Source organism: Dromaius novaehollandiae, chromosome 4, assembly GCF_036370855.1.
Source record: "Dromaius novaehollandiae isolate bDroNov1 chromosome 4, bDroNov1.hap1, whole genome shotgun sequence".
In the NCBI taxonomy this organism is placed as follows: Eukaryota; Metazoa; Chordata; class Aves; order Casuariiformes; family Dromaiidae; genus Dromaius; species Dromaius novaehollandiae.
In genome coordinates this window covers 35,797,585-35,822,179 of record NC_088101.1, presented here as the reverse complement: position 1 = coordinate 35,822,179, position 24,595 = coordinate 35,797,585, and the positions used below count along the sequence as shown (strand labels likewise).

At 39.1% G+C, this 24,595-nt stretch overlaps 1 protein-coding gene across 13 annotated transcripts in view; it reads left to right on the top strand.

Moving 5' to 3' along the window:
* INPP4B (inositol polyphosphate-4-phosphatase type II B) overlaps positions 1-24,595 on the top strand; it is a 400,661-nt gene that overhangs the window by 244,290 nt on the left and 131,776 nt on the right. For all 13 annotated transcript variants that reach the window (XM_064510757.1, XM_064510756.1, XM_064510754.1 and 10 more), the window contains 2 exons: positions 20,228-20,278; positions 22,990-23,069. In XM_064510757.1, the coding sequence (XP_064366827.1) occupies positions 20,228-20,278; positions 22,990-23,069 (131 nt within the window). The remainder of the gene's footprint in view (positions 1-20,227; positions 20,279-22,989; positions 23,070-24,595) is intronic.

Genomic DNA, 24,595 nt, shown 5'->3' with positions numbered 1-24,595 from the left:
TGTTTCTGTATCAATTTCTTGTCTCGGTTTATGCTTCTCCTTTGTTTACTGGCTTTGAAGAAGATTCCTGTTATTAGCTTAGGCATTGTTAGGAGAAAACTTATACCTATAATTTGGTTTTCCTAGAATGGATATCACTGAAGAAAAGTGTATAGTAGCTCAACATTAGAGTAACTGAAGTTGCATAGTTTGTTTCTATGACAGTGATAGTACTGTATTACTTGGTACCTAAGAGTTGCTATAATTGGTTTGGCATCCCTCCATTTAGGGAAGTGGGAGATGGAATTGAAGTTAGTTGTTCAAGGTGCTCCATTTAGTGTGGATGTGTCAATAGAAGGCATTATTATAGAACTCAAAGTGCCTTGTTAAATATGAGGAAACAGTTGTATGACTGCTAAGACAATTAGGGGACTGGAGCATCTCTCCTATGAGGAAAGGCTGAGAGAGCTGGGACTGTTCAGCCTGCAGAAGAGAAAGCTCAGCAGGATCTTATCAATGCGTGTAAGTATCTGAAGGGAAGGTGTAGAGAGGATGGGGCCAGACTCTTCTCAGTGGTGCCCAGCGACAGGACAAGAGGGAACAGGCACAAACTGAAACAGAAGTTCCATCTGCACATGAGGAAACACTTCTTTACTGAGACAGTGACAGAGCCCTGGAACAGGTTGCCCAGGGAGGTTGTGGAGTCTCCATCCTTGAAGATATTCAGAAGCCGACTGGATGTGATCCTGGGCAACATGCTCTAGGTCACCCTGCTTGAACAGGGGGCTTGGACTAGATGATCCCTAGAGGTCCCTTCCAACCTCAGCCCGTCTGTAATTCTGTGTGTATCACCAGGAATTATGACTTTTTTTTATTTGTTAAAAAGTGTTGGTACTGTATTTCCTGCTTCTTTTACCTGAGCACAGTAATGAAGAATGCCACTACTGCAAGGACTTCCATTGACATCAGTAGGCATTGGACCTGGCTTTGAAATCCAAAATTTTTGGCCTACAGGTGTAATAACATATTTTTTTTCTCTTGAAAACATTTTTAGTGCATGACCTGGATGAAAAAGCCTCGGAAAAGTGATGTGTGTAATAATTACTTTTACTGGGTCTAACTTAAAGGATTTTTTTTTCCCCAGAATAGTTTAAAATTTGGCATTTTAGAAAGCTGAACTACAGTAACTGGTGCTTTAGTGTGCTAACAGGATCTGAGGTCATGAACGAACAGTTGTTAAGCAACTCTGGCTTTTTAAATAATTTCATATCTAATCTATCTTTTGTCCAAGTTCTTGTTCAGAACAAGATGATGCTCATAGATCTGCGAGCCCCTAGTGCTACATACAGCGTGTTGGATGAGAGGCAGAATGGGAGCTGCACAGCAGAAGGCTATGAATAGCCTGGCTTTGAGCGCAGCTCTGCCCAGCTGGATTGCATGGCTGTGGGACATGTTTTTTTGGGATGATTTCAATTAGGTTTTGGGCTTTGAAGAGGTATTTAAATAGTACAGCGGTTGGAATACATAAATATGTTTGTTAGGGGGATACCCCCGACTGAACAGAGGAAGGAAGCTGAGTAATCCTGTGGTATGTGGAGTGGGAGACATGAACCTATGTTCTCAGTTTTGCCACAGGCTTACTGTGTTATCAGAGGCAAGTCACAAATATTTTATTTCTGTTCTATAGAGGCTTTGATTTTGATGTAATTACTCCCAGGGCAGATGATGAAATCTGTCTGTGTACGTTGCTAGGATCTGAGCGTGAGATAGTGAAGCCTGATGCTTGATCTAAAGATGCAGAATGCCACTCTATAGGAGCTAGTTACAAAGGAGCTGCGACTTCAGGAAAATGGTGGGGGGAGGAATACCTAAGTAGTTTACAGAGAAATGGCATGGGATATCATATATGTAAATCTCCCCATTAACAAACAGAAGGTACTGTAAGAAATGGCAATCGTCTTCCCTCTGTGTGGCCTCTTTTGTTTTCTAACAATACTTGGTTGCAGGGAAGTTCTGTTATCTAGCAAAATTCTGGCATTTTAATTGTCATTAACAGTTTAAACAGCAAAATGCTGAGAAACTTAGAACGGTTTGGAGTCTTTAATACACTAATCCCTGGCTTGTTTAGTTGTTGCATCAAGTTTGGGACGCTTCAAAAGCTTCAGCCCGAGTCTTTTGTTCGTGATGAAAGTCCATCCCTGCTTTTAAATAACGCTGGGAGCCCCTCTGATGTTAATGGTCTGTATTCTAACTAAGTGAAAAGTTAAATGTTGCTTGCTCCTTCCTGGGTTGGGATGCCAGTGGGCTACCAGTGGTGTGAGAATTGAGTTTTCATCCTGTGAGAGGACCTGCTCGTGCTTAGCTGGGCATCCTTCCCCCCCCCCACCACTGCCTCTGTGTGGGTACTGCTGCCGAAAGGAGACTTTCTGCCTGCCTTGACTAGTGCTGAGTGTTGAAGTGGCCCCACTCGTGTGCCCAGTGCCCATTAAAAGCCTCAGTCACAGAGAAGGATACTTTTATTTCTCTGTTGTTAAATTCCCCATAAATAATTTGTCATGTCCCTAGTAGTAGGGTCCTGGGGGCGGGGCAGAGTTAGGGATCCCCCCCCTGCCGTGCGTACAGTGGCGACCAGGATGGAGCAAGAGTTAGAGTTCAACCGTTTCTCAAGAGCTAAACCAAATAACTTTAGGACTGTATGGTGTTTCTTTTTCTTACTCATCAATTTAAAAGTGCATAGTAATAAAGGTAGCACAAGCAGAATTTTTCTTTTACTGGTCTTCAGAGTTCTCCCTCTACTAGCAATGAACGGGGGTCCGTTGCAGAGAGTTGGTACCGGGAGCATTGCTGTAGCTTCTGGACTTAGTAACCCGTTGTTGCAGTAAGCGATATATTGGTATTTGATGGATGAAGAAAAGATGAAGATGACTTGAATAGGCTATATATAATAGTTACCTTTGACTTTAATGTTAGTGTGTATAATCTTTGCTGAAATACTTTATGTTGTCCTACTTTGTTGCCAGTTTCCCAATGGGGACTTCACTTTGCATTATTTACTGCAGGCTGTTTTCACTTTCTTCTTATGCTGTTACCGCTTGTTTTAATATACAAGCATCTGGAGAAGATTTTTACTCTTTTTTAAACTTGAAATGTGGGTGTCAGGCTCTCCAGATGTACGGTACAGGAATTCCTGTTATTTGCAGGAAGACAAAGCCATTTGTGAGAAAATGTTTTTTGTGCATGCAGAGAACAGAGCTCATTCTCTGCAAGTAAAAAGCAGGAAAGTCAGGACTGGATTACAGAACAATAATTTAACTCACTGATTTGTGCATTTTCCAGGAAAATGGAGTATATTGGGTAATTGCAGCAATTGGATATTTGTACAACAAAGAATTTATATGCAGCCATGTCGTAAATGCTGGTATGTAAAATTCAGGAATGTGTTTGGCCACATGCTGTGGCTAGTACTAAAAGAAAGCTGAAGAAAAGGGCCTATTTCTGAACTTTTGTCATTTTGGATTTGAAGCTCTACAGATATAGTTCACAAAGGCTTTAACAGTAAAAGACTACATACGTGTCAAGTTTAGAAAAGCAGAGGGGACTTTTCTTTATAGCACGGACTCTTATGACCGTGGAACGGCTGCTCTAAGTCACACAGTTCAATTTTTGGTTTCTTAGGGGAAAAAAAAAAAAAAAAGGTGCAGGAAAAAGTAGAGCTCTTTTCTGAGACTGGGTTCAGTGTAACCATGCTGACTTCTAGTGTCTTGAGAGCAAGTACATCTGCTTTCTTGGCTCTGTGCCACTGGGCAACCTTTAGCTGTGCCCTGCACGCAAGAGGAATTATTTTGCTAGATGCTTTGTGGCTTGCCAGTGGTGCAGGATTTATAAAGAATGTGTTGGAGCCTCTTGTTGTTAATGGGAGGGTGTGGGAAAGTTGGGGCAGAAAAAAGTGAGAGGGAAAAAAAATGTGCTTTAATACCACTAAACTGTGTAACTGGAAATGTCTTTGGTTGCTGCTCTTCTCTACAGAGACCCTGCGGGAAACACCCTGAGCTTCTGCTCAGTGAGCATGGTTTTCTTAATTGATGTCCGTCAGGTAGCGTTGCTTATCTTTACAGAGAAAGCTTTTCAAGATGAAATGATGGTCAGTCTGTAGATTTTATTTTTTGAAAGAACAGTTTACTGAAATGGCACTGTCTGTATTTCCTTAGATGAAAGAAAACAAGAATAATAGCTGAATAACAGCTATGCTCTTGAGATATTTTAGCTTCTGTAACACGGTAGAATATCAAAAGGTTAAAAACATGAATTACTATCTGTCATTTCAAAAGGCTGTTTTTAGCAGAGGTAAAAAAGGCTGCCAGACTTGACTTTCTGAAACATTTTTTCTGGAGTTTTATTTTATTTGGCTGTGGTGGTAGCTGTAGTACTGGCAGGAGGTCTCTGGAGTGTAGGCACTTGTAGACTGAAGTGCATGATTATAAAAGGATCTTCAGTCTAGGCAGGAGTACAGAAGGATGAATAGGAGAGCTGTGGCCACAGATATAGTGATGCTAATGGTGATGTTGGCTTTTCCAACTGTTGCTTCTTGACACTGTCTTTGGGAAGAACTAAGTTTAATTAAATGTTAATTGTTCATCACTAGTATTTTTAAGTACAAACTGAAGTTAAAAGGGCTGAGACGCTTTGTCGTTTGGATATTCCATGGATGTGACAAACATACCAAAAAGTTGTCCTGACGCACATTCTTCAGCAGTCGTGGGTCTTTTCAGAGGGCCTCTCGCAGCTGGGCTTTCAAATCAAACTGCAAAAGGGGAAATTACAGTGCTTTTAAAAATGGGATTTCTTTACATATGTTTCTTTTTTATGCCTATACAGTAAAATGGATAATATGTTTTACTGTTGTTCTACACATTAGTTGTAAAACTTAATAATGAAATAAAATCTTCTGCTGCAAAGTTCAGTGTCAGAGTCTTGGTAGTGAACAAGCTAAGAGACTGGAAATTTGGCATAACAGTTCAGGAAACTTTCTGCGCAGAGGAATACATAAACCCTGGAAAACAGCCTCTGGTCTGTTATCCTTACTAGTATGGTCAAGGTATGGGATGTAAATATCAACCTGCTTGTGTAGGAGCCTGCAGTCTTCTGCACTGATCCGGTAGTTGAGAGAAGCCAAATCATCCTCTGTTCTAGCAGAAAAAGACCTTAGGAAATAGATTCACTTGTGGTTGGCATATGTGAAGTTTTGAAGAAAAGTAGGGACTCCCTACCCCCCCGGTGGGGGGGTAGTGTAAGCCGAATGAGTCTCTCTAAGAGGCTGAAAATACCATTTTTTGTGTCTTGCAGTGAGAGCTGGTGAGCTATGAACAGGGTACCTGGCAGGCATTTGAGAGCTGCCTGCTTCCACCGCAGCAGCATTTCCTCTGCGCTGTTTTCATAGGAAAAATTTGATACGTGCTAAGAACAACAAAGATAGATTTCTAGGGGAGGTAAATAACTACTGAATTAAATTGTGGTGGTGGAATCAAAAGTTATAGTGACAGAAATGAAAGGACATGGGGGAGCAGAGTATCAGCGTCTTGGGCTTGCAATGTGGGGAATGCACTAGCTTAGGCACTTAAGCTCTGGAGGGCAAAGGGGTGGTGTCCTAGGTATTTCGTCTTAAATTGGTTTTTAGATGGCTTTCCAGAAGTGAACATAGATCAGAAAAGACTTTTCTTATGGTCACGGATAAAAGGCTTCTGCGTTTTTAAGTACTTGCTATTTCGCTCACTAAGTGGGCTTCCCCACCCTGTCCCAGAGGTCTGGGCTTTTGTTGCTCTGTGTTTGCGGAGCATCCCTCATGCATTTCATTCACAGCATCCTGGTTTCTCCTCTCCTATATGAGGAGGAAGGCAAGTATTGTTAACTCAGAGCAACCTGGAGATCTGTCTGGATTTTTAGGGAACCTTCGTATGCCCTCAAACTGTCCCCCTCAAGATATAAGCAACTGCGAAGTGCTCGCAGGTTTGCGGAGTGACGATGGGTGTATAGTGGCGCGCAATTCACTGTCTGTCTGTGCTCGTGTAACATGAGAACTTTAAGCTGCAGCGTGTAAATCACACCTGCCATGCACATTGTGTTAATCCAGATGCTATCTTGAGCTGAAGCCTGTAATGCAATTTGAACCAATGGTGGGGCTTTCCTTTTAAATATTTAAAGAATATCCAGTTGTTATTTTTTTTTTTACTGTGAACTTCCAAATAAGTCCAAGTGTGTTTTAGTCTTCGTGGGGAGTGGTGTATTGAAGAACACTAATGTTGGTTTTATTCCACTCTGATCTCTTCAAAAACAAGAGATACAGAATTTAATAAAGTGCTCTTGGTGCTGATGTTGCGACTTGAATGGTGCTTATGCTGACAAATTTGGAATTAAAGTTCTTGCAACAGTATTAAATAAGTAGTATTTTAAGGTCTTTTCATGCTTAAATACTGAGCAGAGATGACTTGATGAAATCATAGAATGCAATAGAAAGAAATTGGCCTCTGTGTTGCTGAAGGTTGTGTAAATAAGCAATTTGCACATTGTGGGATGACTTCACACTTTATTTTTTTCTTGAACCTCTGAGTAAGCACCATTTCTGATGACTAACATTTCTGTGTAAAGAAAAAAACTTGTAGTAAATCTATATGGGAATACTTACTGTGATTTTTTCCTGATTTTTTTTTTTTTTTCAATTAAGTTCTTAACCCATTGGATAGGTTATGTAAGCATTATTATTTCCCTTTTAATGCTTTTATTCATTTCCTTTTAATGTAATTTTATTGGTTAAAACACTGAAAAGCATTCTGACTGCTTTGACTATTTTGAGAAATTAACTGGGCACAAATGGTGCAATGACAATGTGTGTGCTTTGTGGAAAGTTGCAAGTTTGAGGGAAGAGTTTCAGTATTCTTTTCAAATAGGCAAATAGTAATGATACTAGTGCTGTGCAAAAAGATCATCAAGTCGGATGAACACACATGAATGTGGGATTTTTTACGTTTTGGAAAGATGTAATAAACTGCTGTATGTGGTTTCTAGTTATGCTTTTAAAATGTCTTTTCTCTGAAATTATGCTTGCTTTTCAATATATTATTATACATTTTTTCATATAGTTCATCAGTTGGCAGGTTTCTCATTCAGGTAAATGTAAATCTGAAAAATTCCTCTTTAATATTTTATTCTTTTTTTCCTTTTTCTTCTCTTTTGCTTTCATTTAGTATAGCAATGATGTTGAGAGAGCTGCTTAAATAATGCTTTAAAATAAATGCTTTTCTGATTCAGGACCTTTAGCTCCTCTTCCTCCCCCTCAGCCCATTTCTCATGTTCCTCGACTTGAATTTGTGAGAATTGCCTGTAGAGTGAGTGAATGCCCTTTCATGGGCTTTCTATCTGTAGATTAATTAATGTTAATTTTAACTTTTTTAGGCATGTGAAAAGAATACCTCTGCATTTGGCAACTGGACCAATACTAACAATTTAGTCACTAGAAAGTCAAATTTGGATCAGTATTAAGTTGAGGTAGATTGATACAAGTGGTAGATTGCCTCATGCTGTACTAGCTCTGGATTGTTCTACTGGCTGCATCTTAAAATGATCATTTTTCCTGTGTTTGGATGTCTTGATACCTGTCTGTAGCAACTGTAGTAATGGATTTCAGTGCTTCCATTGAAAGCTTTTGAACATGCCAAACCAAAGAGTATGGTATAAATAAAAGTTGAAGTGACAACAGCATATTTGTTTCAATATGTTAACTCTACTTTTAGTTTACTGGAGAATATTGACATTAATTCAGGTTAAAAAAAAAAAAAGATAGCTACACTTATTCAAAAATAGCTGAAGATTATATATTTTTTTAAGTTTAACTAGGCTATATGATTAGTTTTTAAAGTTTGACTACTTTGTATGCATTTATGGAAAATTGTATTACGTTAGTCCTTTTATAAATGAACATCTACTATGTTAAAATTAATCAAGTTAACATGGGACCAAAACATTTACAATATAAATAGCTTTTTGTAGCCTATTTCTCTAGAAATTTTAGCTATCCTATATACAGTTTTATTTGTGGTCTTCTGTTAAATAGTTTATAGAATGGTCGGGAAGAAGCCACTGACTAATGCAACTTTTAACACAATCCATAGAAGGCAGTTGTCTGTTTGCTCTTGCTTTTTATTGGCAATTTAAAATTATCTGAGATGAGAGAAATAAACCTTGTTATTAAAAAAAAAAAAGTCAATTGTTGAGACTGACTAAATTAGTAACATTAGAAGAATCTAGCTGCACACGTAAGCGTGCATGCTTCAAGTTGGTGACGCTAGAGGAGTGCTATGACACTTAAAATTCTTAAAACTGCACTAACCTGACTTAGCCTGACTGATTCTGAATTTTTTTTCATGTCCCATTAGCTGTTTTATCATCTTCTTACTATTATTTGTTCCACTCATAGGTGGAACAAATCATGGCATTAACTAGAGTTGGTCCAAATCTGTGTAATATTCATTGCCTGAGTTACATTTTCATCTTCTCTTCTCAGCCATGTCATGTGTAGGTACTGTTGCTGCTGTTCTAGAAGAGCATCCTGGCTGGTTAACTGTAGCATGAGAAGCAGAAACTGTAAATGTGTGTGTGTGTGGGGGGGGGGGGGGGGCTGGTTGGTTGGTTTTGGGGTGTGTGGGTTGGATTTTTTTTTTCTGGGTGGTGGTGGTGGTTTTTTTGTATGTGTGGTTTGCTTTGCTTCTGAACAAAATTGTGCTGTTCAGCCATGCTGCAGATTGCATGGGTTTTATTAGAAGATTAGGCACATGAGCCTTGATATTCATGCTAAATTATTTTGTGTCTTAAAATGCTTTCCAGAATTTGTTAGCTAAAGATGCATGCGTTTTATCCAGTGCAGTTTTGTGTTACTCCTAATTTTTTTTAAAGGGTTCCAGCTCCACGCTGGCTGAGCTCTGGCGGCTGATGCATGATCACAGTGGCTGCAGAGGGCCGGTAATCATCTTGCAGAATTTATTGAATGGGTTGCAAGATGCTCTGGGAATACAGTTTATTTATTATTTTACATATAAGCTGTTCTCTCTGTTGCATATATCTTCTCTTTCACTTTTAGATATGAGTTGTGGAAGGGGAAACCTCTGAACATTATTTTCCTAGAACTGCTGCCATCCTGGCAGTATATAGGATAATATGCTATTCAGTGCGCTATATTACAACCTGTCCTCAACCTGAACAGATTATCATATTTTATGTGTATAACTACTGTTCATGTAACTCATATTGCATTAAAATACTTTTCTTTCATAAATAATTATTACCTGGGCTGGGGAAAAGGCTTCTCGTCTGTCTTAGGGTAGAGGTGAGGAAAAGCCGCAGGCTGCCCTGTCCTTGGGAGAAAGGGAAGATCAACACACGTTGCTATGCGGAAGCCTCCATTTGCTACACTTTCTCAGGTTACTTGTGCCCATGTGTAACTGGTGGTGTTGCTGTACAGTTGATTAATTAAAATTGCTTGGATACATAGGCTGTCCTTCTGAAAATGTGAGACTATTCTTGTGTGCTGTTTATGAAGTAGAGCTTTCAGCTTGTTTGCGAAAGTCCTTCTCAAGATGTTGCTGTATTTGCAGTCAGCTTTTTAAAATTATGCAAATTTCCATCATCTATGGCAAGATGTATCTGTTCCTTTGATTTATTTAGACAGAAACGAAATCCCTGTCATCTAATTTACATGACAGAAAAGCATTGTTGTTAAAATGTGTTCTTTCTCCTCTACTCTTGCTGCACACTCGCTGTCTAGGTAATTTCTAATATTTTGGTCTGAGAATTAATAATGATTTAAAATTCGAGTATGGCCTGTAAGCCAGTTTTACGTAGGCCTGAATGCAAATTAAATAGATCCTCATTCACCTCCCCAAGACAACTTACTTTGTAAGCAGCTGGCTGATGCTAAGGATGACTAGCTAAGGTTATTCACAGGCACTGTTTCCTTTAAAACCACAGTTTCTCTTCAGTGGCGTTGAAACACACGCTTTCATAAAACTTTTGCCATTCCTGGTGTCAGTTTGTGCGTATCCTGAGAGACGATACTGCCTTAAATCTCTGCATCCTCCAGCATTTCATGTGACTTGCTGCGGAAGGAAGGAACGCGTCAGCGGGCTGGGGATGGCGGGAGGCGGCGGCGGCGGCGGTGCCGGGAGGGTGAGAAGCTGCGGCAGGCCCTTCTGCTCTAGCCCTCCTCTCTCCTGCTCGTGACAACTTTGTTTAATAAGCCGTAGCGTCGTGGCTGGTATATCGATACTGCAGTGAAATCGGCTGTCTGGCAGGCTAGAATGGAGATGACTTGGTTTTTGAAACGTCAGGAAAGATCGTGGAGAGAGCGTCTGCTTTCTTACTTAGCTTGTGTCAGTTCTTATGTATAACACTGTGCAGCCATGGAGGTCTAAGGCAGGGAGGAGGCAGCCTTTTATTAGACAAGTGAATATGCAGGCAAATTTCCAGGTGCGCAAGCTTCCTTGAGTCCCTAAAGAAGACTTTGTGCCTGAAAACTTTTATTTTCTCCCCCATCTCTTATCAGCTTGTCTAATAACAGACACTATCTTTCCAAGCAAACGTTGCCTTGCTAAAATTCCAAATAAGTTACAGGATAAAAGCGAGAAGGAATCTGTAACTGAGTTTTTAAAAGGTAAGCATGATCAAATTTCGGACTTAAACATCTTTGCTAAGAATACTGATCCTAATGAAGGTTTTATGGAAATCAGTTATTTGCTGATAAAAGATGACTGCAACAATCCTGGGAAATTTCCACTTTTCAGTGTCAGAATAAGAAGGGGTTTTTTTGGGGGGTGGGGGATGGTTTTTAAATAGTACAAATATTCAAATATGTTCATTCACTCTGAGCCTTAGACTCTGCGTGGTCAGTATATAAATTCTGAAAGAAGCGTACAGATAAGTACTTTAAAATATTCACCTAGCGTCTTTATTCGCACTTTGTGATTTGTAAGAATTAGAATTTAATTGCTTGCCACGGTCAGACATGAGTATCACTCTACTGACCTTACTGCTCTGGAAGTAGAGTGCTTATAGCTTATTCACTTCTAACTAAGAGCTCTGCAGGAGTTTAAGCTTATAGAAGAGGATTGTCATGTCTTGCAAATTGCAGCTGTACCTTTTTTGTCCCCCTTTTGGGGATAGGGTTTATCTTAATGTGGAAATTAAGCACAGTGAGGAAAGGTAAGGAAAAGTTGTATTTTTGTAAAATGATTTTTGAGATCAAAATCATATGCGTTTTTAACGGAAGTGATTAGGAGTATAATTTCCACTGAAGAAAAGAAGCCCAATGAAATAGTGTTAGAAAATGCTTGTGTGTCTGTTGCAACCTTGCACTGAATGATGGAAAAAACTGTGTGATGTCTGATTTTTCTTCCCTCATGTTGTAGGTTAAAAAGAAATATATATGTTTAGTTTGCTGCGGAAATAAATAGGACCCCAGTGGGATCTACCTGGAAGTGTGTTTCTGCACTGGATACAAAGTGTTTTTTGTGCTGGTTGGAAATAAGTTATTACAGGTGGGAAGAATAGGTGAGTAAATAGGAGCTGTGTGTGATTAACACAGACTGTATGCGGGCAACTGTCCTTTCTGTTGATATCCGTATACTGAAGTATAACCACTCTTTGAAGCCCAAAATCTGAATCTGGAGAATTCTGCCTTTAAAGCAGAAACTTTAGGTTATGGGAGAGGTGAGACTTCTAATATCTTCAAAACTTCTGAAGCCAGCAGTGACTTTTTTTAAAAAAAACTAAGCAAACACATACAAAAAAACCTTTCAGTTTCTCATCTCTGAACAGAGCGTGAGGCCTGTGCAAAGGTCAGAGCAGACTCAAAGATGGGTTGTTTAAAGGTGGTTGACAAGTAGGTTATTTATGTTATAAGGTTATACTTAAATCTAGTTATGCAAATTTATGCAGGTTTAACTTTTTTAGTCCAAGGACAAAATGAGAAAATGAATTTATACATCTGTCTGCTGTAAGGAGATTTTTACATGTTAACACACCCAATACTATTTCTTACATATTAAAAAAGTTGGAATGAAGTCTGAGTTTAAAAAGAAAAACCATATTTGGAATTCAGTGGTGTGTTTTTTTCTAATTTGTAGAAATTTATTCTGGTAAGTCAGAGTGGGTATCTGTAATCTTTGGGTTTCCAGAAACATCCAGAGGTTCCTGTGAGAAAACTCCTTGCTCCCCTAAAGCATGTGTGGACTGTAAAAAAGGTAGATGAAGCTTATGGGGGCACCGGACACACATTTTCTTGCATGACAGTACTGCAGTTGTTCAGGTTGGAAGGGCTGTTATCTAGGGAAGTATGGCTATAAGTTTGTTACAATGGGCTTTTATTAATATGTAGGTCCTGTCTACTCGGTAAAAGAAAGCAAGAGCTCATAGGAAGCCTGAAAAAAAATTATCTACTCCCTCTCATCTGTCTAATCCATATTTATGCCTTCTAGCATGGTATACCTGATGAGAGAGTTTACCTAGATCAGAGGAGAATTACCATTCCTTAAGTAACGTGGCCACCAGACTTTAGTCCTCCCTGCAACTTTCTTAGTATTTTTAAACACTGTCGCACACTGTCATAGCAACAGAAGAAAAATCCTCATTGAGCATGCAATGAATATTATTTTCCCTGCTTATCTGGAAATGCATGCAAGAGTTTTTCCAGCTTCTACTTATTAGAACAAATTTTCATTTGTGAAGAAGGCTCCTGATCTCCTAAGGCGGGGGAGGGGGGAGGTGTGGTCTGTTAAGGGAACCATGATGCTGGACCCAGGAGCTCAGAGCCAGGAATACTAGAGATAAGAGGAAGTTCAGTAGTCTCCAAATACATGGACCCTACCTTTTTGTACTAACATAAACTTTCTGGATGAGCCAAGACTTCATATACTGGAAACAAATGAGATGATAAAGAAGAACACAGGTTGATCAAAACACGACTGAGCAACAGGCATAACACAGCAGTGAGAGAGGCAAGTAGGATTCCCTGATGGATCAAGATAGGCCTTACCTGGAAAACTGTAAACAATTTGATCAATCATGCTCAAGAAATGCGTTGGAACTTGGGCAGGTAGGATGATCTGGGGAAAGGAAAGGCTCTCGGGTATGTGAGCGTGTTGGAAAAGTCCGGCTAATTAGCCTAATAAAATGAAGTATGAGGGTTGCTTTTGTATGAATGCATCAGGAGGCCACAATGAGGAAGGGAAAACAATTACTTAGCTAAAAGACAATGTTGGCGGAAGAGAAAATTAATATGAAATCTCCATGAATAATGTTAGTATACAAATTAGAGCATGACCCTGAACTATTTCAGCAATAGTTTCAGGAACGGCCTGCCAGTCAGAAGAGTGGGAACAGAAATTCAAATGCTTTTAAGGTGGAGTCCAAAAAGGTGTGAAAGGGGTTTTATTAGGTTGTGTCTGTAATAGTAAAATACTGAAATTAATCATGTGGTGGTTCTTACAGTCCTATGTTGCTGTTACTTTTATTTGTTTTTATTAAAATGTCAGATTCTTGATTGCTTTTTAAATGTTTGTTGCTACTTCAGAGGGAGGTGTGATTAGTCAGGGAGCGTTGTATACCATTAACACGTTATTATCTGCAGTGGAGCTATAGCAGTTTTCTCTGCCTCTTAGAACATGTCTTCTGCTGATGTCCAGAATAGTGGCTGATGGGCTGTGCTTGTAAACATGGCACAGACATGGCAGAAGTGATGTTACTCATCTTAAATCTTCACAAAGGCTCTTTCTGGTGGTGACACTGCTGCGACTGCATGTATACTGGTAACTTCACCACTGGAATTCCCTAATGTAGCTACTGAGTAGAAAATAGAGAGGGTTGAGACTGGCTGGCAGAGCAGAATTCCTGTAAAATGTTTACCCTGAAATTCATCTAAAAAAAAAAGAAAAGAAAAAGGAAATCTTAACCTTCTCTTTGGAAAACCTAATGATAATTCATTGCTTCTCCCTCCTCAGGGAGTTGATGGTTGGTTAGTTCTGCTTCCTACGTAAAAATCATTTGTTCAAGATGTGGGACGTGAAGCCCCTGGTAGGCAATGCCTCCAGGAACTGACAGAGGCTTTGAGTAAAGGTTGCAGTCTTCAAGAACTGGGAGTATTGGGAATACCCATACTAAATGCAGATACCAACTTTGTGTCTTGTCAGTAACTTGCACCTTAGTGCAAACGGTGGCATGTTTTGATTTATGATAAGGTTTCTGAAGAACTTAATGTGTTTTTTAAGCAAAGAGGTGCAAACTATGACGTGTAGATTTCAGCGTGTGCAAAACCAGACTGTTTTCTTGGTAAAGAAGAAATTGGGCATTTCAACTTACTTTGTCAAGATATCCAGAGTCATAGTGAGGTTTTTCCTCAAGTTTTGATGCAAAAGTTTGTTATAATAATTATATCTCATTATCAAGCTCACCTGATTGGTCCAGCAATGTTTGCCTTAATTTATGCTGTGAGTCATACACTTAAGTGAGACTCTGAGTACAGTAAAGACTCTTTGGCTGTTTATCAGACAGCTGTATGTGCATCTTGCCACCCTTGGCTTGTGTCCTCTCAAGCATCCCCTGAAATAAGTGGCTAAAGCACAAGTTCTTTCCTTGGCTTCTCTTGCATGGTTTCTTGGCACAGGTTTTCTGATGCTGTATACAGAAATCAGAAATGAGATTTTTGCTGTCCAGCTGCTTCGGGCCCCATAAGCAATGCTGAACGCTTTCTTTCTGGGATGGGGGTGCATTCCCTGAAATTCCAGCTTGAGAGCCCTTGGGTTAGAGACAAACAGACTGTGAGATTACCAGATCAGTTGTGTTTTTGCTAAAGCAATGTGTATGGCTAGGAAAAAAAAAAAAAAAAAAAAAAAAAAAAGAAAGCCTATGTGTGTATTTCCATGTCTTATTTTCTCCATCATTCTCGCGTATTCTTTAGGATGTAATTCTTCAGTATGTCTAGTCTCAGCTAAGTGCTGCTGCTGGTTTGGGTTGTGGAGTCTGTCTCAGTGCTCTTCTGACAGTGGAGTTGCAATAACGAGCCTGAGGTATTCAGATCTAAGCAGGTAACTCCCTGTTGGATGCCCCATATAAACGAATAGCCTAAAAAGCCTGAGAGTGCTCCATCACCAGCTTGCTGACAGAAGCTAGAATCTGCCTTTTGTGATTTTGTTTTGCAGCAAAAGCAAGTAGGGAAGAACAGGCATCCCAAGCATCCTCAGTGGGATTTGAGCTCTTCACATTTTGTGGGCTGTTCTCGGTGTGCAATAGGCTTTAAAAGATTTACATGGGGTTGGTTCCCTGAAATCATCATGGAAAAGGCCGACTGAGTCACTGATGGTAATAGGGCTTACTGGCAGTTTGTGAAGACTGAATACCTGAAGCATGGTGCTGTAGTATATAAAAATTTAACTGAGGAAATGCCTATCTAGTACTCATATAAGACTACATGAAGGTGTTTTTTTGTTTGTTTGTTTTTGTTTTGTTTTTTTTACATGGTTGGGCTTTGTTCAGAAGAACTGCGAGATGGAGAAAATACTCGCGTTTCACTGTTGCGGTACCATCAGTCATTACAATGATTGCAACAACCTGAATTTTAGAAGAAGGGTGACTGATAGCCAGCCAGTGAGCGCTTCCCCTGTGGGGGACTCGGCGGGTGGGCGGCTGCTGCGTTGCTTCCCTGTCGCGGCCGGATGCGTTGCAGCCGCCAGCTCTGTGACCCAACGCTGTTTCAGACCCCTGCAGTGGCTGAACCATCACTCATAGTTCCTTCTTCATGGAGGCAAACTGTGCACTGAAACCACAGTGCAAGGGTCATCTTTTGCTAACAGCTGTTCACAGAGCAAGTGATAATGATTACATTGTGCAAAAGAGGAATGTTCTGCGGCATAAGTCTGCCTTAATTCTTTAAGGGCTAACTGAGTGCAGCAGTATATGGCTTTTTCTTCTCCCTTAAAAGCAATGAAGCAACAGCAACTGGTATCAGCAGAGTATCTGTACCCCAGGTCTCAATGAAGAGCAAATTAATTGCTAATAGCAGAACATTTATTTTTAATGAAGCTAAGGCTCAGATGTTAGTTATCTCTAACTTATAGAAGCCATTTTTCTTTGTCTCTTTTAATCCCTCACATATTCTTACAGTTGATAGATCTTTGTGTCTCAGTGGAAAAAAATATTGTTTCAAATGGCTTAGAAAACCCTACTGCCCATGCTGTGTACTGTATTAATAAGGTAAATAAACAGTCTCCTTTCTTCTGTTTTTTCTTTGCATACACTGCAAACATTAAGATTACTTAGATTTATATGGCTAGATTTGGCAGTTTTTTCATATTTACATGGACTCTAAGAGATAAATCAAACTTGAGCCTTTGTCTTTGAGGATTAGTTATTTATCATATGAATAGCTGTGGAAATGAGCAGACTTAGATATAGTGATGTTGTTATAACTGTGCTTCAAGTACATGATTTTCATTTTTCTGTGTTTCAATTTTAGGGCACACTGGGAAAGAAGTTGTGTAGATGATCTCAGTGCTTTGTTGGGGGAAAACAGCAATGATAGGAACCACTTTTTTTTCCCCTCCCGATATGTCTTCAGTACAGCCAGTTTTTAGTGCCGGGTGGTACTTGGCAGACTAATTGTGCTGGCAGCTGAAGCTCTGAGCCAGCCTGAGCCTGGCCATATACCTGAGCTGTGAAGTCCTCCTGCAGTCTGAGCTCCTATGGACCCACGGTATGGGTAAGGTCAGTAGCATTTTTCCCAAAGGCACGGTACAAGGTATTACAGCTCTGGTATGGCTAGCAATTAGCTCGAGTTAGTAAGCTGTGATGGATCTGATTCTCTGTAGTACGTCACAAAGCTCTCGTACTGTATGGATTTTTCTGTTACTTGGCGTATCCCGGCTTCCACTTGGATGTTGCAGAGGTGGCGTGTTTTTTGTGAAACACGCATTAGAGAGTTCCCTAGTGATATGTTCTTTCTGAAGTTTGGCTTTCAATTTTGTGAGGGCAGGTGTGATCATATGCCCCAGCTGTAAAGAAAAATGTTATTTGGTCACAAATACCTGGGCTTTTGTTTATATCTCTTTGTTGTCCATACACCTAGGTAAGCACCTCCATAAGCACTTAAATCCTGCAGACCTCAGCCTTTGCTCAGAGTGGTCTCCTCATGCTTATCCTGTGCCATGCGTTGGTAAATGAGGTACACCTACATGTCTCTAGAAAGAATATAAGGATGTAGCCTACACAGAGAAGCAGAAAGATACTCAGCTGCAGACAAGTTGGGCAGGAAAGTAGTTTGTGATGCCTCTTAGAGACTAAGAACTTAGTATTTTCTATTATCCTCATATTCTTTCTTGGAAATTGTGCTCTGTGCTGCAGAGGTGAATGTTTGTGCAAGAGAGTCTCCATCTAGTCCATTAGTCGCTACCTATAAAAAGTATCCAACTGTATGCAGATACTCCTGCCCTTGTACTCAGCCCTTTCAGGTATATAAAAACCTGAAATTTTAATATGATACCATGCAATTAATTTGGAAATACAAGTAGTAAGGAAAGTGTACCACTGCAAAAGCATTGCACTATGGTTGATAACATTTATTTCCTTTTACTTGTTTTCAAATTTGTCCAATTTTAGTACTTGTTAGTCTCTCTGTATAGCAGCATTTCCCTTGGCACTGTAGTTGCATTGGATCTGTAGATATGCCTACTGTGAAAGGATTTACTTTTTTAGTTTACATGGACTCTTAAGAATAATTGTGCAAAAAAGGTTGGAAAATGACTGTCATAGCATCATGTCCTCCATCACATAAACAGGTCTCTGACAAAGGACTGATGAAGCTTTTTCCTTTCCTTGACTACATTATGTCAATTGAACTTTTAGCAAGTTGCTAATCTATTTGATGAAGGGAAAGAACTGGTAAATGTGCTATCTATCATCAGTATCTTTTTTTTAAAAATAAATTTGCAATGTGTACTGAAATGGGAGCTAGCCTATAAAAGCTGATCAATATTGCTGCAGAATCGAAGTCCCAGTTTCAGCTCTTTGAGCACACGTGTGAGGCTCTAGTGTCTGTGACTGAATAATTATGAAGAAATATAGTTGCTCCCTGACTCCAGCGGGTTGTGCAATGTGGCTGGCTGGTCAATGATGGAGAAGACTGTGACTGAGGGTCCGCGTGAGCCTTCCGTGGAGTGGGGTTGTGCCAGCAGAGTTTGGTGCCTGCCTTCTTTGCAAAATGGACTGCAAGGGCAGGCAAGGTGCAGACAGTCCCTGTCTTGGAGCACCTCCGGGTGACACGAGAGTAAAACTATCTGCACGTATTGCTTTCTTATACCTCCAAAGTTGCAGTGAGGGAGTAAAATCGTGAGTGCCTTCCTAGGAGGTGCTGGCTTTAAAGCATGTAAGTCAATGGCCACTTTTGATGGTCTCTCTTGTCCTGTGCTTTGCCTGGCAGCGTGTGGATGTGACATAGACTGCCATGAATGTCCAAAAGAAATGTTTGTTCTGATCGTATAAAGCTGCGTTATACCAAAGGACAGTTAATTAAAGCTCGATTTAGCATTTATACCTAGAGAAATTTGACACTTAGGTATGTCTGTAATAGATGCGCTAGAACAGTATAAGGATGGATGCTTCTGTGTTTATACTAGGGTGCTCGCTCTCTTTTTTTCATTATGGTTCTGTTTGTGATTTAAAGAAGTGGAAATGCGTAATCAGTATTCACTCTCCTGCACTTGTGTTACAAAGAGTAACGTATACAAAATAGTCATACTATTTTACAAACACTAATTCACTGGAATGAATACTCATTGTAAATATTTTGCACTTGGTCTAGCTTACAAGCTGTACTTCATGCTTACTTTTTGATCTCTTCATACATCTTTTGTCTCCAAAGGTAAGACTCTAATGTGTGTTTTTCCAGGGAAGTTCAGTCTCATCCCAGTCCTGAATAAACTCATTATTCAAAGGTTTGCATTTTAATGAAAAAACCTAGAATAAACATTGAGAAAAGTAAAATTCTAAGCCAGCAATGGATGTTTGAGATTAAAATCTACCTTTTTCTCTTTGTATTTAGATTTTGTAGTTTTAGGACACTGTTGGGGACGTTAGGGAAACATTGGTTTATGACAAGGTTTCAGAACAGTACAGCTGTTTGTTTAATCAGTAATGTACTGGGAGAATATTTACTCTTCAAAATGCTCTGTGTTTCTTTGTTCTTTTTGTGGTGTTTTTTGTGTGTCTGTGTGTTTTTAACACTGTGATTGGAGAGTAGAGCTTTTTTCTGGGCTTTTTTTTTTTTTTTTTTTTTTTGCTTACAAACTGTCTTTGTAAAGGCGCGTGCATGAGCCCATGTGCACACATTGTAAGGGCACTCTGATAATCGTAGTACTCTGGCAGCTTAACTACATTTGGGAACTGAACCAATTTGGGAACTGAACCAATACACAACGTGAGAGGGACGAGACTACACCGCCTGTCAAGTACCATGATGATGGCTCTGTTTAAAGTGTGTGTGTGTGTGTGTGTACACAGAGAAGTGAGGGTAATACTTCTCCGAGAATGTACTTCTGTGTAGGGCCCAATGTTACCTGTTTTAGGCTAGCACAGTGCACTGATTTTTATCTCCTTAGAAAGACACATTTATTTAGTTATTTTTCTGGCTCAGACCCTGCACCCCTTCAGTTCTTTTAAGAAACAGATCTGCTGTAAGTTATTTCTTCCTTCCCTCCCTGGTCTGCAGAAGGGTAAGACAAGTATCACCAACAAGGAAGCATCAGTAATGCATTTTCAATTGTCACTTGAACTATTTACAGGTAAATTTTAAATTACAGATTTTGTTTTGAAAATTTAGTACTCATGTTCTGGAAAAAGCTGAATGCCTTGGAATTCCTAATGTTATAGTAGTGGAAAAAATTATAAAATTATATCTAAATAAGGCTTCCCACAGATTGCTGAAGTACACTGGCACTCATGGTAAATGGGGTAGTGGTGAAAGACTCCATTCCTTCTTGACAGAAACCAGAAGATGTTGAGCTTGAATTATTAACTGATTATTATTAAATTATATATATCGCTTTAAAATCAGTTCTAAATCGTGCAAAGTATCGGGGGAAAAAAAAGCATGAGCATTTCTCTTATTGTTATTGGAAAGTAAAAACAAAGAGTGACGTTCCGTTTGCTTTTTTTTTCTCAGGTCTGCACCAGTGTCCTACCTGATCACAAGGAGCCAAGAACAGATGTTGGAGTAAGCAATTTTTGTTCATTAATGGATTTTTTTTGCACCTCCTCAGCAGAGACAGACACCCAAAAAAGAGAAATGGCATTCTGCCTAACTGCTAAACAGTTAGGAGCTGACAAGCTTTTTTTTTTTTTTTTTTTTTTTTTAATAGCTGAAGTTGGGTTAAATAAATAAAGAATAATGGCAGGGATAACAGACTCAGTGATTGATGACATCCCATGTGCTTATTTTTTGAAAATCCTTTTCAACTAAAATTATCCCAAGGCAAGCACAGCCACCTAGACTTGCTGCTACTGCCATACAAGCAATCTAGATTGGAATCACATTGCGTCCGTGAGCCTGGCCTTCAGCTTTCAGGTTTTCATGTGCAGTTCTGGTTGGGTTCTGGTTAAGAAATTGCACTGGTGATATATGAAGGACACACTATTTTCTGTATGAGTTTGGACTGCTTTTGGCAAAGGAATTGGGATGTTGTTTCTGGTTCTGGGAAGGCTAGCTGCTACGAGGTAATATGGAGGCCTGCTGGGGGTGGGAAAGGTTGGTCCTGCTAGAACTGTATCAAAGCCTCCTGGCTATACTTTGGCCGCTGTACTCTGAAGTCTGTTGAGAAGTGGTTTTTAACAGCTCCATGGACTGCTTCAGAGTCGGAGGTCAATAGGTGGAAAAATATCGAAGGCTACTGAACTGGAGTCGATGTCTTTGGAGTTGGCAGATGGAGGTTCTTTTTGAGGTGGGAGAAAAAAAATGACTCAAAATTTAGAAGGGAAAATAAGCACTGAATAATAATGATGCGTATTATCTTTATTATTGCATATTACATCGTGCTATATGTGTAGATAAGCTAGTGAATAGATGTAGTAGTCCCAGCTATCAATTTAACCAGTTTTGCCCAGAGTCACTTTTATCAGTCTAGATTAGGGGTGGTCTGCCATTACATGGTCATGTCTGTGCCTATGGCTAAATAAAAACCAAACCATCTGGGGTGGACATCAGACCTGATGTTTGCAAACATTCAAAATAAGTGAATTTTAACACTTTTATTCTAAGGCATTGACTTTCCTGCAGTACTGGGGCTTGCTTGGCATGATTTCCAACACTTCAGCTAGTGTTTGAAAAATCCATAGCTTGGCAGTAAGTTAAATCCTAGTGAAATAATCAGTATTTTTCAAACTTCTCATCTAGCTATTGCAGGAACTTTTTCTTTGGCTAGGTAAGATTATTCATCAAAGTATTCAAGGCTCGTATCTTAAGATTTATAAACATAAGTACTCCACTAGCAAGATTACAGAGAAAAGTTGCTCTGTAATTAGCACTACACCGGCAGTTCTGTTAAAGTCTAATTTTCAAACCTCTCTGGGTCACACATGCAAAGTTAGATTGGTTTGTAGACTGCCAGTTCAGGCCCCAGGGTAGAATATTTGTATCTAAATCAGTTTAGAAAAAGTAATCTCCAGCATCATTCCAAATGACATCCCTTGAACATTAGCATAACTCTCTTCATTTTGATCATGGGATTATTCACAACTTTGTATAATTTTACAGGTAATTTCTAATTGCATTATTATTTCAGGCGCACAAATTTTATTCCAAATAAGCTAAGAATATGAAGCAGGCAAATAAATTGATTTCTTTAAACCTATAAAACTATACAGCTTTAATTCTGTGACACTGGAGAACTAGGTCTAACCCTCAGAGGTGGTTAGTGGGTACAGTGACCAAAGCTTCTGTATGAAAGAATGATGGTTATTGCTGCTTACAGTTGTCATACGAGGAATTGCTTCTTACTTAGTGTTCTTAAATGGATTTATAGTTCTGTTGTAGTGCAAGTGGGAGTCCCAAGAGACCAAACCCATGTCAGAGTTTTGCTCCACATATCTCTCTCCCCCTTTCCAAATGTTCCCAGGGTTAAGAAGAATATTGTTAGCCAAGCGAGGTTTTAGCAATATGCGGTAGGGAGATGAGGAGGCTCGGGTGAAAAATGATCTAAAGCAAAAGAAGATGAATATGTTTTACTTTTTGCACTATTTTCTTGATGATGCATGAAGCTGATTTTGGTACAAAGAAAAGGTAGTGTTGTAGGTTAACTTAAATTTAGAAATTCTAGTTAGATATGCACATTTCTCAAAATTTGTCCTGCCATGAATGGGTTCACCCTACAATGGAGATAAAGGAACAATGCTTACAAGCATTGCTATAATCTAGAAGAATATAACATTTCTATTAACCTGTACTGAACTCAACATAAAAAACAGCTTCTTCAAGCAAATATATTCATATTTGGAATACAAAGCTGATAGCGCCTAAGGGCTTGAGGAATAACTATAGCACGAATAGCATCGGCAAAACACTGAAGGTTTAACATTTCTGGTAATACAGAAATCACTTAGTAAAGAAGATGACCCAAAATGCAAATGCTTATACTAAATGAAATTTTCCTGCAGCTGTACATTTTACAGCCTATTATTTTGTCAGGTTGTCAGGCTGTTTGTGCTTAATGAGAAAGGTTCCTGCTCATAAAACCAGAGTTTAACAAATTGTTGATAATCATGTCACATGCGCAAAAACTTTCTGTAGGGTAATGTGTCAAAGCAGAATGTGGCAATGTAATATTTTGCTAGCTACCTAAGAAAGTTTTCTGTGCATGAGACTGAAAAGAAACCATTAAAACTTCAAAAATTAATGGAGATGTTGTCTTTTCTTTCCACTTTGTTTTATAGCGAAGCTTCCTGGGTTGTACAACTTTTAGAGTAGGAGACTTAGTGAAGTCAAAGGAGCAACAGTTGACCCTTACCTTGAGGTAAATCTTTTCATTTATGTAAACTATTTCAAATGAATAACCCATGACATTTGCTGATTGCTGTTTCACTGTGTCTGAAACTCCAAATTACTTCAAGTATATTAGATGTCAATCTCAAGTGCTTTTGTTTCTCCTATGCAAAAAGACAAAATGAAATACCAATTAATTAAGTTGAGCTCGCTCAATTATTAGAAAAATGTCATTAGAAAAAGTTAGTAATCCTTTGGTATGATACCCTGTGGAAGAATTGCAAGGAACTTGACATAGAGATGTTTTTTCAAAGTTTGCTTTAGAAAGGAATATGTTTCTCAAATTTTTGACATGTGTAGTTTAAAGAATTTACATACTAATACTGTAAAGTTTGCTGGTTTGTCTTCTGGGCACTTTTAAAGACAGTGGGCTGAATGAGTGAAGGCTTCTCTCATGTGAAGTAGATTACAATCTCCCAGCCAACCTCACTGTTGCCTATTATCAAACTCAGATGTGTGGGATGTACAATTCTGTGTACAGAGCTGCAGGAGAGTCAGGTCCGGTGTTTCAGAACTCGGGGTGGGCTGAATATATGTTTGTTAAAGCAATGCAATGAAACGGAGTTCAGTTTTCACCTCTGATGCTAACTTGTGTGGGTTAAGATGAAACAAGATATAAATCAAAACCTTTTGAAGGTAAGGAGAAACCTCTTAGGTTTTGATTTTCAGAATGAATACAGTGGATTGTAGGGCACGTTTGTAGAGCTGATAAGTGCAAGCACAATGGGTGTTTATTTGGGATTACTGGATAGGCACATGAAGCTCCCCAAAGTCATAGTGTTTCTGCATTCTTTAGAAGCGAACATTTTAGAAGCATTTTGACTTTATTACTGCATGTGCCTTCCTATTACAAGAATAGGAATTGCATGCCATATGTGTATTTACGGTGCAGCAAAATGCCTTGATTTTTATTTCATCCAGTTACATAAAATGCCATGGATAAGTAATGATTAGCTTTGTTTTCTAACAAAGTGGGATTTCATAAAATGGGAACTGACCATTCTCTACGGAAATGTTTAGTTAGATAACCAAACACCAAATCAGTTTTTGTAAGAATCTGTTCTTGCAGAATTTCAACTTGTCTCGAGTTTCTTGGGGTAGGAACTTTGTCTGCATCTGTGACTAACGTACTGAAACGTTGATCTGAAAGAATGCCTCTGACAGATGGCATAATAGTATGACAGAATGGCAAGATTCAGCAAGTTTAGAAAAAACTCAGTATTTGATATCTTACCTGTCTAACTTATAAAATAAAAAGTTGAAGTAACCAATAAGCAATAAATGACAGCTTGCTGGGTTAGTTTGTGTTGAAACTCTGAGCCTTTTCAGATTTGTTTTTAATTAATATTTTTGTACTGTTTGTTCTCTTTGTGCAGCTAATACTAAAAGACAGATATTAAACCAATTCAGATTAATTTATGGATACATTAAATGATAGTCTTCAGTAGACTGATCTGTCCTTCTGTCCTTGGAGAAAACTCCTAACCTTTTTAAACG